The sequence below is a fragment of the Sparassis crispa genome (genome assembly GCF_003851025.1).
Source record: "Sparassis crispa DNA, contig_000003F, whole genome shotgun sequence".
Classification (NCBI taxonomy): Eukaryota; Fungi; Basidiomycota; class Agaricomycetes; order Polyporales; family Sparassidaceae; genus Sparassis; species Sparassis crispa.
The window spans coordinates 1,963,190-1,978,387 of NW_020939750.1; the positions used below are offsets into that span (position 1 = coordinate 1,963,190).

General features: G+C 49.9%; 6 protein-coding genes across 6 annotated transcripts; 3 read left to right on the plus strand and 3 right to left on the minus strand.

The window, feature by feature from the left end:
- Window positions 1-238: 238 nt before the first annotated feature.
- SCP_0407570 (cAMP-dependent protein kinase type 2) lies at window positions 239-1,714 on the minus strand (the record flags this gene model as incomplete). The annotated part of the gene is made up of 3 exons (XM_027757485.1): window positions 239-400; window positions 454-1,256; window positions 1,306-1,714. The coding sequence occupies 3 exons, from the start codon at window positions 1,712-1,714 to the stop codon at window positions 239-241; spliced, it is 1,374 nt and encodes a 457-aa protein (XP_027613286.1).
- A 704-nt stretch (window positions 1,715-2,418) lies between these two features.
- Window positions 2,419-3,610, minus strand: SCP_0407580 (4,5-DOPA dioxygenase extradiol-like protein; the record flags this gene model as incomplete). The annotated part of the gene is made up of 5 exons (XM_027757486.1): window positions 2,419-2,595; window positions 2,653-2,791; window positions 2,850-3,064; window positions 3,127-3,257; window positions 3,307-3,610. 5 exons carry the CDS (start codon window positions 3,608-3,610, stop codon window positions 2,419-2,421), a joined length of 966 nt encoding a protein of 321 aa, XP_027613287.1.
- Window positions 3,611-4,033: 423 nt separating this feature from the next.
- SCP_0407590 (RNA polymerase II transcription factor B subunit 3) lies at window positions 4,034-5,418 on the plus strand (the record flags this gene model as incomplete). Its single annotated transcript, XM_027757487.1, has 5 exons — window positions 4,034-4,201; window positions 4,262-4,350; window positions 4,405-4,557; window positions 4,606-4,679; window positions 4,745-5,418. The coding sequence occupies 5 exons, from the start codon at window positions 4,034-4,036 to the stop codon at window positions 5,416-5,418; spliced, it is 1,158 nt and encodes a 385-aa protein (XP_027613288.1).
- A 332-nt stretch (window positions 5,419-5,750) lies between these two features.
- SCP_0407600 (DUF1671-domain-containing protein) lies at window positions 5,751-7,643 on the minus strand (the record flags this gene model as incomplete). Its single annotated transcript, XM_027757488.1, has 11 exons — window positions 5,751-5,853; window positions 5,906-6,220; window positions 6,283-6,502; window positions 6,564-6,598; window positions 6,648-6,681; window positions 6,738-6,809; window positions 6,864-7,000; window positions 7,058-7,187; window positions 7,240-7,398; window positions 7,456-7,574; window positions 7,624-7,643. 11 exons carry the CDS (start codon window positions 7,641-7,643, stop codon window positions 5,751-5,753), a joined length of 1,344 nt encoding a protein of 447 aa, XP_027613289.1.
- A 213-nt stretch (window positions 7,644-7,856) lies between these two features.
- SCP_0407610 (Proteasome subunit alpha type-4) lies at window positions 7,857-9,084 on the plus strand (the record flags this gene model as incomplete). Its single annotated transcript, XM_027757489.1, has 9 exons — window positions 7,857-7,878; window positions 7,935-7,972; window positions 8,029-8,070; window positions 8,120-8,246; window positions 8,300-8,424; window positions 8,478-8,603; window positions 8,658-8,834; window positions 8,885-8,945; window positions 8,996-9,084. The coding sequence occupies 9 exons, from the start codon at window positions 7,857-7,859 to the stop codon at window positions 9,082-9,084; spliced, it is 807 nt and encodes a 268-aa protein (XP_027613290.1).
- A 338-nt stretch (window positions 9,085-9,422) lies between these two features.
- On the plus strand, window positions 9,423-14,874 carry SCP_0407620 (Uncharacterized protein; the record flags this gene model as incomplete). The annotated part of the gene is made up of 19 exons (XM_027757490.1): window positions 9,423-9,711; window positions 9,764-10,123; window positions 10,179-10,454; window positions 10,508-11,115; window positions 11,163-11,279; window positions 11,334-11,354; window positions 11,413-11,691; window positions 11,746-11,863; window positions 11,919-12,004; window positions 12,053-12,130; window positions 12,183-12,297; window positions 12,356-12,765; window positions 12,821-13,116; window positions 13,167-13,391; window positions 13,443-13,560; window positions 13,625-13,998; window positions 14,050-14,153; window positions 14,205-14,593; window positions 14,647-14,874. 19 exons carry the CDS (start codon window positions 9,423-9,425, stop codon window positions 14,872-14,874), a joined length of 4,491 nt encoding a protein of 1,496 aa, XP_027613291.1.
- Between the last annotated feature and the right edge of the window lie 324 nt (window positions 14,875-15,198).

A 15,198-nucleotide genomic window follows, 5' to 3' on the forward strand; every position in this document is an offset into this window, starting at 1 on the left:
TCAGGACGAGACGAGCTGACGAACGGGAATTCTGGCGGATACAAGGAGACGCCGAAAGAAACACGAGAAATGGGAAAGAGAGAGAGGTGTACAGACCTATGGGACTGCGGTGATACGAGCGCAACCAGAGTATACTCCAAGCTTGAATCGAACAGACTTGGCAAATGACCACGCTTCGAGCACTACCTGCGTTGCTGAATGAGACAACCGATGTCGACGACGAATGCTACAGTGTGGATCAAAACTCCAAAAATTGATATTCGGTCGGATCAAATCTGCGATGAAGAGGTGGTGGAAGTTCTTCCTTGATGAGACCGGGTATTTCTTCGGCGGGAGGCAGTGGAAGATGGGAGAAGTGACGTGTGTCGTCCACAGCTGCAACCTGCGGAATGATAGGTGCCTACGATATACGTCAGCAACCTATGCCTCCTACGTGAATCAATAATTGCATACCCTAATTTCTCGCCGCTCCAAGGCGTCCCAATCCACGCCGCGGAACCAAGGGTGTTCTAATACATCCTGTGGCCCTCCTATGAGGTTTCCCAACCGCTTGGTACGGTCTGGGTGTAAGAAAGCTTTGATGAGATCCCTCGATAGCCTGTCCATCTCCCTAGGCCAGTAGATCTTCCCCTTCAAAATCTTTTCGTAGATCCCATATGGGGATTCATCAAAGAATGGAGGGTACCCGACTAGCATTTCGTAGCACAGGATGCCGCAGGCCCACCAGTCCGCCGCCTTTCCGTGGCCATCCGACTGGATAATCTCGGGCGCCAGATATTCCGGGGTGCCACAAAGTGTCCATGTGCGATCATCCACGATCTTCGCGAAGCCGAAGTCCGTTAGACGTAGATAGCCACGCGAATCAAGCAGAAGATTCTCGGGTTTGAGGTCACGGTAGATAATATTGAAGGTGTGCAAATATTTGAGGGCGAGGATGATCGTGGCCAGGTAGAATCTTGTGACGTCAGGAGTGAAACGCCGTGCTCTGCGCAGGTGGGTGAAGAGTTCTCCCCCAGGGACGTAAGACAGGAGCATGTAAATATTGAGGCTGTCTTGGAACGTAGCGTAGCAGTCTACGATGAAAGGGTGGCGAACGCGTGATAGGATATAACGTTCGGCGTTTACATGTTCTACTTGCCGCAAACGAACAATTTCTGATTTTCGTAAGACCTTCAGCGCGAAAGCGTTCAGGCTTGACGGGGACGCCGCAGCGTTGCGCAGTCGGACCAGAAGAACGCGACTAAAAGTCCCTGTACCTACAAGACAATAAGTGAGCGCCACAAATCCATCCTGACAGATACCTACCTAAAGTGCCCCTGACTTCAAAATCTGTGAGCTTCAGTGTACCTTTCTTTTCAAGGTGAGACTGCTCGTCCTCCAAGTGTCGAAGGGGTGGTCGCGGGGAATCGGGGCTAAGCGTAGGGTCTACATCCATGGCCTCCTCAGGGCCACCCCTCCGCGGATGTGAGTGAGGCAGGACATCTGATGAACACGGACGGCCTTCGCTGCTGTAGCGGGGCTCTGGATCCACGAAGATAGTGCCATTTCCTTCTTCACTACGAGCGGGAGACATAGGAGGAGTGATGGGGCCGTGGTTCACGATGTGGCCCGACTCACGCCGAGGGTGTGTGAGATCAAACGGACTTGCGATGGATTGAGGAATGGGAGCAGGAAGTGACGTCGAGCGAAAAGAAGGAAAGACAGAATGTTCCATGGTGTGGCGGTAATTATTCAAATAGCTGAGATAAACGCCTGCTCGCCTGGAGTATCGGCCACTGGGGAAGTGAACCTCTCAGTTGACATAACAAACAAACTAACACGCGGACAACCGCACCTCGTCAGATATTAGGAGGACAACACGATATAGTGGTGGTCAACACATCGGAGACCCTCGCGATTATAAGACCGAGGTGTGAGAATTGGTAACCCCTCCGCTCTATTGAGGACTTATTTCGCAGCGATGCGATCAAGCGGGGCGGCGGCGGCTGTGCAAAGAGTATCCGCATTTGGGACAATCATTGACACCGTTGAGTACAGCCAGACATGGGGTGAAAAACGGCCTTACCACAAGCCTTCGGAGTGGAAAGAGCGGGTGCTCCGGTGCAAAGTTGGTAGGAACTAGAAACAGAGTCAGACGAATACACTTTCTCGAAGCGTTGCCGCGGCGGACTCCGAGTCCGAGTCGGAGAACGTTACGCGTTATCGCACATCAAGATCACACGTGGCAACCAGATCCATCACGTGCGATCGCCGTGCACAGAAACAAGTTTCAAATTTCAAACAACCTCGAAAACATGTAAAAATTGGCATGACTTGACTTCTTCATCGCGAAGTACTCTCACTGCACTTCATGCTACCATCTGGCCTAAATTCGTATTTCTGAAGTCGCTATGTACCACGTGTTATAGGAGCTCTCTGCTACAGACCGAAAGCAAATGTAGAGGATCCGTAGATCGCGGAAACGACCTTGACTTTACCTTCCCCTCCAGCACCTGCAGCTACATACAGCGGAATGAAATGCTCTGCACGAGGATGTGCAGCACGGAATCCGGGGTGTTGTGTCAGGTTAATCATTTCTTTATGCCTGAGACCAGGCTGGCCACGGAGTGGTGAATGTAGTAGCATCAGGGATTGCACGAGGAAATGACTCACGTCCACGATAGTGACTGCATCCAAGATCGCGTGGTCGAATTGTTTCACAGCAGTTGACGCAGATTCTTCAGCGAATGAACCCATGTTACGCAAGTTGTGCACCAATAGACCGCCCGACAATACCAAGATGCCTTCATGTCTTGGATCAACGTCAGAAGGTCAAAACAATCTCGCATAATGCTAAAGTCATAACCTACCGTAACTGCTCCACAACCGTGCCGATTGCCCAATTTTTCTCAGGACTTAAACTCCCATCAATAGATATTTGAACAACGGGCACGTCCATGAACACTTCGCCGAACATCAATTTGAATGGGACGAATACTCCATGATCCAAGCCGGGACCTGAGAAGCCCCTACCATCCTCTCCGCGTGCTTCTAGCTTAGTCGTCGTACGAGCAAGATGACCAGCCTGAAACAGTCGCGACATCAACGTGATACACTTAGAATATTTAATTAAGAGCGGTATCGAACCTCTTTATAAAGTTCTACAATGCGCTTGGAGAGCGCCGAATCCCCTCGAGATCTGAATTGAAGCTGATACAGCGCAGGCTGGAAGCCGTAGTAATCCATTAAAACGGGATTCAGATCCCCGTAATCAGTCACTAGAAGCTTTGCTCAGCTGTTATCACGATTAACAAACAAAACGCTTACCGACGCGCTCTCCTACAGTCTCCCAATGAGCGCTGAAAACCGCGATACCTTTAGGTTTATATTTGGCGAGCAACGCCGGTCCAAAGTCTCGCAGAAAGGTAGCAAGAGGACCCTTCGGACCCATTTGTCTCGAAACAGGTGAATCACCTTGAACATCGGACTCGGGGAATACAAGAAACGGAGAGCCGTGTCCAAAGAAAAAGGACGGGATATTGTCCGGAGTAGACGGTAATTCATCTAGCGCTTTGCGCCATTCTGTCCGCGATCTCGGAAATGCGGGCTGGGTGCTGTCAGTAGAAGACATGGTGCGAGTCCCGAAACCTGGAATAACGCGAAAGCCACTAGCAGATAGCCTTGACAATATGTAGGCTGTCACAATTGTGAAGACAAAAAGTGCCACGAATCGTGGGCTATAAGTGAAGGATGCCACGGTGAGAGATTATGTCAAAGGACAACCAAGACGAAGTTGGAAGGAAGATGAGTAACTCCTGAGAGACTCGTTGAATCTCAGTTAAAAAAACTTGGTCGTCCGAGACTTGCCCGGAGAGGGTAAGAACGTCTCACACCGCGGTTACCACTCGGCCCATTCCTCGGAGATTCGAGAGCGAGAGAACTTACTTACCATTTTAGGACGGTGACGACAGGCGTCTAAATTGCCTGTGCTGACATACTCAAGTTCGTGTCCGACAGGGAAGGTACCGCTTTTCGCTTTTCGAAGTAAATCTTCATGGCAGCACGTCTTAACGGCGGATGGTTGCGGGGAACAACCATCCGCAAGGGAGGTGTTTCCACGAATCCGACCTCGCGCACGAACACTCCTCAGATTCAGAGCACATCAACGACTGTCTTTGGCGGGGGTGTAAAAGATGCATCTGGGAGAGTATCAGAGTACTTTGTGAATATCATCCCCCTTACCCCCTGGATAGAATATGCTCATGCTAGTCGTGCTCAACAGTCGATGGACGATCAATGTCCTGTGTGCAAATCCGATAGGTATCTGAATCCGAAGTTACGCCTCTTAGTGGGTGCATGCTATCACAAAATGTGTGTATAACCATTTTGAAATCTTCAATTTCTCATTATATAACATATTTTTAGGTGTGAATCATGTATCGACCGTTTGTTCACACTGGGTCCCGCTCCATGTCCAATTTGCGGGAAGGTTCTGAGAAAGTTAGCTTTTACCCCACAAACCTTCGAAGATCTTGGTGTGGAAAAGGAAGTTGCCGTACGGCGGCGGATAGCCAAGGAGTGAGTGAGTGTTACATCAAGTTTCTGACAGCACTGACATACTTCAAGATTCAATAAGAGACGAGAGGACTTTCCCGACGTTCGCTCTTACAATGACTACCTCGAGGAGGTTGAGGACATCGGTAAGCATTTAACTCTTTCTGACGTGAGTTTTTTGCATGACTGTGTCTAACGTGTTCCAATGCAGCTTTCAACCTCATCAATGATATAGATATTCCGCAGACCGAAGCCCGCATTGCTGCGTATCGGATCGAGAATGCCGCACTCATCGAGCTTAATGTTCAGCGTGAAGAGCAATATATTCAGCAACTGAAGCAACAAGAAGAGGCTGAACGACTGGAACGAGAACAACACGCATTGGAGCTCCGACGTGCGGAGGAGGAAGAGCGGGAGGAGCGAGAAAAAGGTAGAGAGGACATCATCGACAAACTCGAAACGAGCGACAAGGATGCCACCAAGCTGATTGCGCGCTCTCGCGCAGAGGCGCTTCGTCGCGCATCTGCACGCTCATCTTCGACTACCTCCGCCCTTCAGAGCAGCTCGGGCTTACTCCGCTCCCGAGCTACCCAGAGCACGGCTGTGCCTGATCTTCCCCATGTGCCACTCGAGGACGATTGGTACGCTTATGAAGACAAGTTCGCGATGAGGGATAACTACGATGATCCAACGAGCGAAGCTGTCCGGCGAGACAAAGAAGGTATCATGCGCGCGGGAGGCTATATAGTCGAAGAGGCCTGGCAGAGGGCCCTTCGATTTGCGGTGGCCGGACTTGAGATTGCACCTCTGCAAGGACTGCATCCCTCCGACCCCCCATCACCAGCGCTGCCGCAAGATGCTGACGTAGTCATGGCATCTGCTTGATGGACTTCCGACAGCTATTATATGTCGAGGTATCAAGGCCTTCCGATTCACGGGCACCCACGTTCGACGCATCGTGCATTTACACGCATGATGCAGTGTATACCGTACGTTCTCTACGACAGATACCCGAAGGCAAAGACATTCCCCGAGTAGCGATTATACGAAGATACAACGCCCGTGATGCTGTAGGATATAATGTAATAATATTATGGATATGACATTACCCTAGGAATGGTATGAAGATAGTGCAATCTTACGAGGGATGCATCTAAAGGTCAACGCGACGGTAAGATGGAACTGAATTATAGAAGAGCATGCTTGGCCGAGAGGTGTCATCGAACTACAGCGGAGGTCACAACCCGCCGGGCCCGACGTTCAGATTCAGTGAGAGGATCTTCAAGCGGAAAATAGAGGATCTGGTATTTATCCTTCCTCCTGGAACAAAGTTGTGAGCCTAATGCCAAAGAAGCAGGATCTCGGAACACACCGTAGCGTGGTCGTGCTCAGTCTGAAGATCTTGAGTACTTTGCTGGGATCTGGGCCAAGTTCATGTCTGTCCTTTTCATCGTCGTCGTCGTCGTCGTCGCTGACAACAATAACATCCTGTCCAGGACGCGAGGCGGACGCTGCCGCACGCATTCTCTTCGAAGGATCGTTGAGCAATCTGTGACTTGCCTTTCGCTTGTGCGTTTGTGTGGTTTGTACTGGATGTAGCACCTGATGGAATTTATCTGGCGTGCCACCGGCCGCTGCTGCAGTGTGGCTTAAAATCCCTACCCTTCGTATATCTGCCGGGATGCGCCTAAAATTCCAGGGTAATAGTAGGACACAGAGTCAATGTCATGGCGTACAAATCAGACGCACCTCGAGGGATCGAACACTAGCAAATTGATCATGCTATTCTTGCACTGCTCATACCCGACGATGGTTCGCGAGTGGCCAGCGTGCTGGAGAATCAGAGGCATCCTGTCTGTGTCCACAACAGCCTGTGCGCCACGGAGCACATCAAAGGCATTGGTCTGCTTTGGCTGTAGCACCCCTGAAAAGAAATACTGGGCGACCCATTCAAGTAGAATTTCCGGTCCTGTGCGCAAGCGTGTGTTCAGCTCGGTAAAATCGTAGATTGATCAAGGGGAATCGACTACCTCTCTTTGACAAGTCAAAGTCCACTAAGCGCGCTCTACATCAATGGGCAACCTGATCGCAACACGCTTGTCAGAAGTACTCACGGTATCCCGCGAAATGTAAAAGCGACATATAGCTCTGTGGACACGAGGAAAATGAGCAGCGCAGAAAAGACAAACTTTGCCCTATCTGACCTGCTGTCCCTATCCACTTACGAGTGCCCACAAGCTGATGTTTCAATTCTTTGGCTCCTTCCGCATCGAATCCTTATGCCCGAGTAGATCAGCAATAGTGGCCCTGCTATTTGACACATGATGTACCTTTACTCCAAGCATCTTGAATACAGGACTGAAGATTGCGGACCCCTGGTGGCGTTGGATCGTCCAACAGAGGAAAATACATAGGCTGTCCCGACTGGACCATCAGGGCTGTGCACGCCATCAAAAAGTTGCGGTATCTTCAAATTACCACGAGGATATGAGAGTATTTAGAAGTCGAAGAGGCGAAGACCTACCCACAGCCCCATGACCGGTCAAACTGTTCCCCGTAGACATGAGCAACTCTGTCGAAACAAAGCCAGGCACGTTGCGTATATCCTTTGGAATGGGACTTGATTAAGGCGTTTTTGACAACAGGTATTAATCCTGGCACGACCCCATTGGGCTTCAATTGGTAGTACTATGGTCCAGCACATACCTGGGCTGAAATTGGGCGGGGGAGGACTTGACTGAGAGGAATGCCAGAAAACGTTTCCCCCAGCGGGAATGATCTTCCGATCCTCACTGCTTGTGCGGCATAGATGGACCCAAGCCTTCGAGGCAGTCTCAGCGTTGGAAGGACCAGATGAACTCGAGGCTGGAAGGCTTTGAGATATTCATGATGTGATAAAGAAAGGTTCTACTTATTGCCCACCTTCAAATTGTTTCTGATTTGAATCGTTGAAGTGAGAATCGTAGTGAGCCTGTCGCTGTTGTGCTGACATGTAGGTAAGGTCGGCTGAGCAACCCGAGAGCTGGCATCTCGTCATCTCCCTGAATATCTTGAGGATATCGGTAACTTTCGACCAACCTTGCTACTCACCTGGTATTTTTATTGTACATCCTTGTCTTCGCGGCCGCCTTTCAATGTGGCCATGAAAGTAAGTGGCAGCGGCAGGACTGCGCTTGCTTACAGTGATCGAACGAGCGCCTGCGACGCGCACGGTCGCGTCGCATCACGTGAGCAATGCGACGCAAGCTCGACGCGCGTCTTGAATTCAGCAGCGGCAGTCTATACTTTGCTCTTTATTGCTCTTTATCTCTACCCTTCTGAAGATGTCCAGGTCTTACGATCGCGGTATCTAATGCCATATTCCACTATCATGCTTACTTGCTGAATATATATCTCCGCAGCGCTCACGGTATTCTCACCCGACGGCCATTTGTTCCAGGTGCGCGCGAGCTCATCATGAATAACAGGACAACGTTTCACGATCCCACGTATTAGGTTGAATATGCACTAGAGGCAGTGCGCAAGGGAACTTGTGCTGTAAGTCTCGGCTTCACATTTCCCCCACCTAATCATAATATATGCACAGGTGGGAGTTCGCGGCAAGGACGTTGTCGTACTTGGTGTGGAGAAGAAGTCCGTCCTTCAACTGCAAGATCCTCGGACGGTCCGAAAGGTGGCCATGTTGGACGATCATATCTGTCTTGCTTTTGCTGGTTCGTTTCCCTTCGTTGGACGGTGAAACTATTCGCCTCATCCGCATCATCAGGTCTTACGGCGGATGGACGAGTTCTGATTGACAGGGCGCGAATAGAATGCCAAAGCCATCGTTTGACTGTCGAGGACCCAGTCACTGTTGAGTACATAACCAGACATATTGCGGGCATTCAGCAGGTTTGTAGTAGTACGTCTCATCACACTCTGACCCATCTAATACCCTCTGGAAGAAATACACACAATCAGGAGGGGTGCGGCCGTTCGGAATCTCCACTCTCATTGTTGGGTTTGACCCTCACGACACAAGACCACGTCTCTATCAGACTGAGCCCAGTGGTATCTACAGTTCGTGGAAGGTATGCAAGCGGGAATTTACTGCTTGGAACGTCTGAAGCATATCTACGGTACAGGCTAACGCCATTGGGCGGTCCTCCAAGACCGTTCGTGAATTCCTGGAGAAGAATCACAAGGACGACATGACTAGAGAGGATGCCATCAAGCTGACCATCAAGAGTCTACTCGAGGTTGTTCAAACAGGTGCGAAGAATATCGAGATTAGTATCATGGAGAGCTACGGCAAAGTCACGGTGTGCCTTTTTCCATTTGCACTTGCGCGTCTCACCGATTCATATCTTAGAGCTTGGACCTCACTCAAATCGAAGCAATAGTCGCAGAAATTGAACGGGAGAAAGAAGCTGGTACGTATAGTGTTGTGACCTTCTCATCTCCGCTGACCTCCTCGGTGCAGAGGCGGAGCGAAAGCGCACACGACTGGCGGCCACTGCGGCCGGTCAAGCTGCGATGGCCCAAGTAGCAGGAGAACCGTCGGATCAGTAGAAGTCTTACCTAGTTTCAGAGCGTGTTTTGCGTGCTGTAGCAGTTTTGTCGTAGTCGATATTCGTCATGCGTGACACCTGTTCGGAAAGCTTGAGTCGACTCGGACACCTGTAGGATTACAAGGGGACCGCCGAGGCACGTTTCGAATCAAAGAAATTCGTTGTCCGAGTATCGCCCTCAAACTTAGATGTGTTTGTTTGGCAATGGCCTCTGATCCTAACAACCGCCTACCATATTTGTCGTGGCCAGAGCGAGAGCGACAAGTCCAAGTACTCAGTGGTTTCCTCCAAGTCTGTGTCACTGAATAACTTCACCGATACCCTTCTTAGACAGTCGACATGGATTCCTCTAGCCCAGGACAATCAGCTGCGCAAGCCTCTGAATCAGTCTCGTCGAAGCATATACTTTTGTCTGAGATTCTCACCGTTACCTCGGTTATGCGCAAGAATTCTCGATGGGCTTCATCCATGCACAGCTTTAGCACACGGGATTCTGCCCTTGCCAGCAGTCTGGGACTTAGAAGAACAAAGCATTTTCTTGATCGTGATGTCTCGGAACGTGGCAGTACGGAGCAGGAGCTCATGACCGGCTTCCAAGAGCTCAAACGCCTTGTGAAGGATGTTGATGGTTCGTAATGTATCCAGCAGTGAGGACACGGTACATTGACCAAATTTTACAGATGTACGGTCGTTGACTCTGGCCACACTCCTTGCGCCATTCTTTGCGATAATCAGGTCCCCTCTGTCTACAGGACCCATCACGTCCGCCGCACTTTCCTCCATCCACAACTTCTTCGTCTGCAACCTGATCTCTCCCACTTGTGATACTCTTCCCAATTCCCTCGGTGAAATGAGCAATGCAATATCTCGGTGCAAGTTTGAGACAAGCGACTCTTCGGGTGACGAAGTGGTCCTACTGAAGATCTTGACTGTTATTCAGGACGCGATGTGCGGAGTTGTCGGTGATGCATTGGGAGACATCGAAGTCTGCGAGATGCTCGAGACGGTATTGACGACGTGCTGTCAAACGCGCCTCAGCGGTACGCATTTCCTGTACTCCGACACATTGGCCTGTGCTCTAAGAGATATCTGAAGAGGTATTGCGGCGGTCCGCAGAAGCTACCATGCACTCGTTGGTCAGGACCGTGCTTTCGCGGCTACAGGTGTTGGACCTCGACGTAGAGGAGCGCAAGCTATCAGACAGCGGTTGCGATGCAGTAGAGGGTGAGGTGAAGATGAGTGTGTCGACCAAATCTCTCGCGGAACATAATTCTGGCAACGTTGACACAGAAGATGACGCCCGAACCGCCGAGACAGCGGTGGATCAGGAAGTACCGACAGCGTCTGCTATAAAAGCTGAAAGACAAGAATGTAAGCTTAAAACCTTTTAGCACAGTGATCCACTGCTCAGAAGTGGATTCTAGACGGCCTGCCTTCCATTGTAGAGCTCTTGCGTGTGGTTATCAACATTCTCGACCCCAACGATCAAGCACACACCGATTCCATTCGTCTCACTGCCCTACGGATAGTGAACGTTGCGTTCGAAGTTTCCGGAAGTCGCATTTGCGAATACCCGTCCCTTTCCACTCTTGTTCTCGATCACGGATGCAAATACTTGTTCCAGTTGGCTCGCTCCGACAATCCTTCCGTATTGCAGACCGCTCTACGCACAATCTCGACCATGTTTGAGACTATGCGCCCAAAACTCAAGCTTCAACAAGAACTGTTTCTTGCCTTCACAATCGACCGCCTCGCACCACCTATGCCAAAAGGTATTCCAGCTCTTGGCGGCAAGGGTCTGTCCGCATCTTCAAGACCCGGAACGCCCAATTTAGGGTCGGAGTTGGAGAATGGACCATCAACGCCACGTATCCTGGTTGCGCCTGCTCGTGGAGACACGCGTGAATCTCTGCTGGAGACTTTAAGCTTAATTTCGCGCCATCCCAGTTTCATGGTAGATCTCTATACCAACTATGACTGTGATATGAACTGCGAGAACATGTTTGAGCGTCTCATCGAGTTCTCAACGAAGGTAGGACAATTTGATATCTCTGTATGCAGCTGCCAACGATTATGCAGGGTGTATACCCACCGCAATCTGTCGGAGGTCTCGAGTTCCAACAACAGAATTCCCAGTATCTTTGCTTGGACCTGTTATTGGCGTTCGTTACCCATATGGCCTCTCGAGCTGAAGGTGTTGGTACTAAACTTCTAATTTGTCCTGTCGTGCCTGACCACTGATACATACAGCTTTCCGAAACCTGGCCTGTAGTAAGTAGCATACTCCAATGCAGGAGGATTGGTTGCTCATTTCTCTTTGCTACCGTAGAACTTTGTCTCTCCCGAGGACCTCCTGCTCACGAAATCTCGCAAGAAACTGATCCTGACAGGAACTGCGCGGTTCAATACTAAGCCGAAGACGGGGCTGTCTTTCCTTGAGGAAAATAGGTTGATCTACACGGATCCGAATGAACCACGCACCGTCAGTCTGGCCCAGTTTTTGAAGAACTCGGCCCGCGTGGATAAGCGCCTCTTGGGCGATTTCATCTCCAAGCCAGATAACATTGAAGTGCTGAAGGCCTTCATGCTCCTTTTCGATTTGAAGGATGTAAGTTATGGATAGCATGCGAAGATGCGACCTCATGCTGAATTGTGAGCCCAGAAACCCGTTGCGGAGGCAATGCGAGAGCTTTTGGAAGCATTCAGACTTCCAGGAGAGGCGCAGCAAATCAATCGAATCACGGAAACTTTCGCTGAAGTCTACTTCGCTACTCAACCAGGTATGGGAATTGATCCTTTCGGTAATGAGCATTTGTCCTCACTTCATGCCCTCAGCGGAAGTCAAGTCGCAGGACGCCGTCTACGTGCTTGCGTATTCAATCATCATGCTCAACACAGACCTTCACAACCCCCAGGTCCGGGTAAGCAACAAGTATTCTTCTCGTTAAATTACGCTAATGGTCAAATAGAAAAGGATGACCATCGAGGATTACACGAGGAATCTGAAAGGTGTCAACGATGGCTCCGACTTTTCAGCTGAATTCTTGGTAGGGTGTAAGCGAATATGTGCATTCATAAGAAATGCTGACTTGCCTTCAGCAAAATGTTTATGACTCAATCCGCAAACGAGAGATCGTCATGCCAGAGGAACATACTGGGCAACTGGGCTTCGAGTACGCATGGAAGGAGCTCCTCACGCGTTCACGTCAGACAGGTAGAATGATTGCTCGTGCATGTGCTGCACCATACTGATCCACCCTCATCACCTGCAGGAGAATATATGATGTGTAATACTTCTCTATTCGACGTCGAGATGTTCAGAACTGTTTGGAAGCCCGTTGTGTCAGCAATCGCTTATGCCTTCATCACCTTCGAGGACGATTATATCATCGAACGCGCCATCGCTGGTTTCCGGCAATGCGCTACGTTAGCCAGACACTTCGGGATGCCCGACGTTTTCGACTACGTCGTCGTTTCATTGTCTCAAGCAACCTCTCTTTTCTCCGAAGCACAGTCTCCGCAAGTCCCGAATTATCCTGTTGTCGAAGTAGAAGGGCAGTCAATCACTGTTTCTGCGTTGTCTGTGAAGTTCGGAACCAACTTCAAAGGCCAATTAGCGACAGTTGTACTGTTCAATATCGTGAATGGTAACGGCAATGCGTTACGGGAAGGGTGGACCCAGGTAGGCCATTCTTTGTAAGCGTTGGCTTATGCAGTCAGGCTCATAGCAATCGCAGATATTTGAGATGTTTCAGAGCCTTTTCTTACACTCCCTTCTACCTGCCAAAATGCTGCAGATGGAGGATTTCCTTGGAGGTACCTCCATTATTCCTCTGCACGGAAGCCAGCCATCCCGTCATGCACCAAGATCAGATGGTCTATTGTCCGCATTGTCATCCTACTTGATGACGCCGTATAGCTCAAGTGCGGACACTTTGGTTCCTGATGCCACGGATTCAGATATCGAGAACACCCTTTGCACTATTGATTGTATATCCTCTTGCCGACTGGACGAATTATATGGTCAAATATTGTAAGCGGTTTTGCCTTTTAATATGTCCCTTGTAACTGAGTGATGCCAAGGCAGCTTGACGTAGATGCATTAGTTGCCGCAGTCCGCGCACTCGAGGCTCTCGCTCACGAGCGGACTGTCGCACGTCTGAAACAAGAGTCTGACGATGTTTCTTTAGGATATAGTACACCTCAAGGTGGTCTGTACTCTTTGCCCTACGATCCCGCTTCCGTATTTCTTCTGGAGACAATGGTCAGCATTGTGTGTCAGACACCACAGCACATAGAGGATCTCTGGTGCGTAGTGACACATGACGCATATAACCAAGTAAATGACACGCGGCGCAGGCCAGTCCTTTTTGAACACTTATCAGCATTACTCTCCGCCCCGACACAGTACAGCATCCTGCTTATTGAGCGAGCCGTTGTCGGACTCCTGCGAATATGCCTCATTTTGGCAACAAAAGTGTGTGACCCATTTCTCAGTTCCAGGATTGTCTTCGCATCTAATCTACTCATCAATGTTGCAGGTGGCTCTACGAGATCAAGTTTATGTATCTTTCGATCTTCTTGCTAGCTTACCTCCTAGTATAGCTACCGCCGTGGCAGAGCAAGTCGTTGCGGGGCTTGTGCGAATAGCGAAGCATCATGGAGATATCGTGAATTCACAGACAGAGTGGAACATTGTATTTGCTCTTATGCGCTCCACGATCGCACATCCAGAGGCGTCCCGGCAATCGTTCCAATTGATCACGAGCCTGGTTTCCCAAGGTCCTGAACAACGTGTAACGATGGATAACTTTACGGGGTTGATTGGGGTGCTGGAGGAATTTTCCGCTGTAGCGAGCACCGCTGTCGAAGCTCAACAGCAAGGCCGTCGTACGCAATCCTTGAATACCTCGAAGTGAGTTCAAGTAGTACTATGATTGAGCATTTCGATAATGAATCATTGCAGCTCACCGATTGTCGAGCGGGGTCGAAAAGCGATTGATATGATAGCTGACCTGAAGAAATTCTGGTCCGTGTTCTCCGCCTCTGCTGTGCGGCAGAAAGGACTGGGTATGTTGACAACTCTATTATGATTCATTATTCCTGATACATACTGCGCAGTATGGCGGCAGTATTGCCTTCCTCTTCTATCGGCTCTAGGAAGGCAGTCTACCAATGTCTCAAGGGAGATCCGGCAAGCCGCTATGGTCCACCTGCAACGTATAGTGTTGGGTCCTCACCTTCCTGTGGATGTTAATGAGCACGGCCAGGTGGAAGAGTTATTTAACCGTGTGGTCTTCCCTCTGCTGGACGAACTTCTCAAGCCGCAGGTGTTCCTCCGTGATCCGATGAGCATGCCTGAAACGCGTGTGCGCGCGTCCGCGCTGCTATGCAAGGCATTCATGCAGTTCGAGGCGCGGGAGGGCCAGAAGGCGGATATTAGGGTGATGTGGATCCAGGTGCTGGACTTACTCGATCGGTACATGAACGTTGATCGTAGAGGTCAACTGGTGCGCTTACCATTTCTATATTTCACGAGTCACGCCTGATGTAATTCCCTCAGTACGAAGCCGTACCAGAATCGCTGAAAAATGTGCTCCTTGTGATGAACGCCAGTGGACTCTTGGTTCCGCCCTCAGATCCCGACGAGCGTGACGACCCTCAGAAGGCGCTCTGGCTTGCGACGCACGAAAGGATTGAGAGGTTTTGCCCTGGATTCCTCTTTGATGTTCTTCCCCCGCCTCCACCTCCTCAGCCAACACCAGTGCCACACTTGTCTCCATCGTCCTGAAGAGTATTGTCGCAGTGTTTTCGTTGCATATTTATTTTGTTCGTTCAATGTAATTGTCTTGTGCCGTTGACACACACTCCCTCCACCCTTTTCCAATTTGTGACACTGAGAAATAATCAATACTTAGGCTCCTGTTGCCACAAAATCCACAACAAGATTGTCAATGATATTAGTGCAGACAACATATTACAGCACAGAACAGCGAAGGCAGCAGAATTACAAGTATGAATATGTATGTATGTAAAGCAATGTGTAATAACAAAAACACCACACTATTAGCAGATAATTCATGCATGCATTGTCATGGTCGTCAGCCAAGGAACT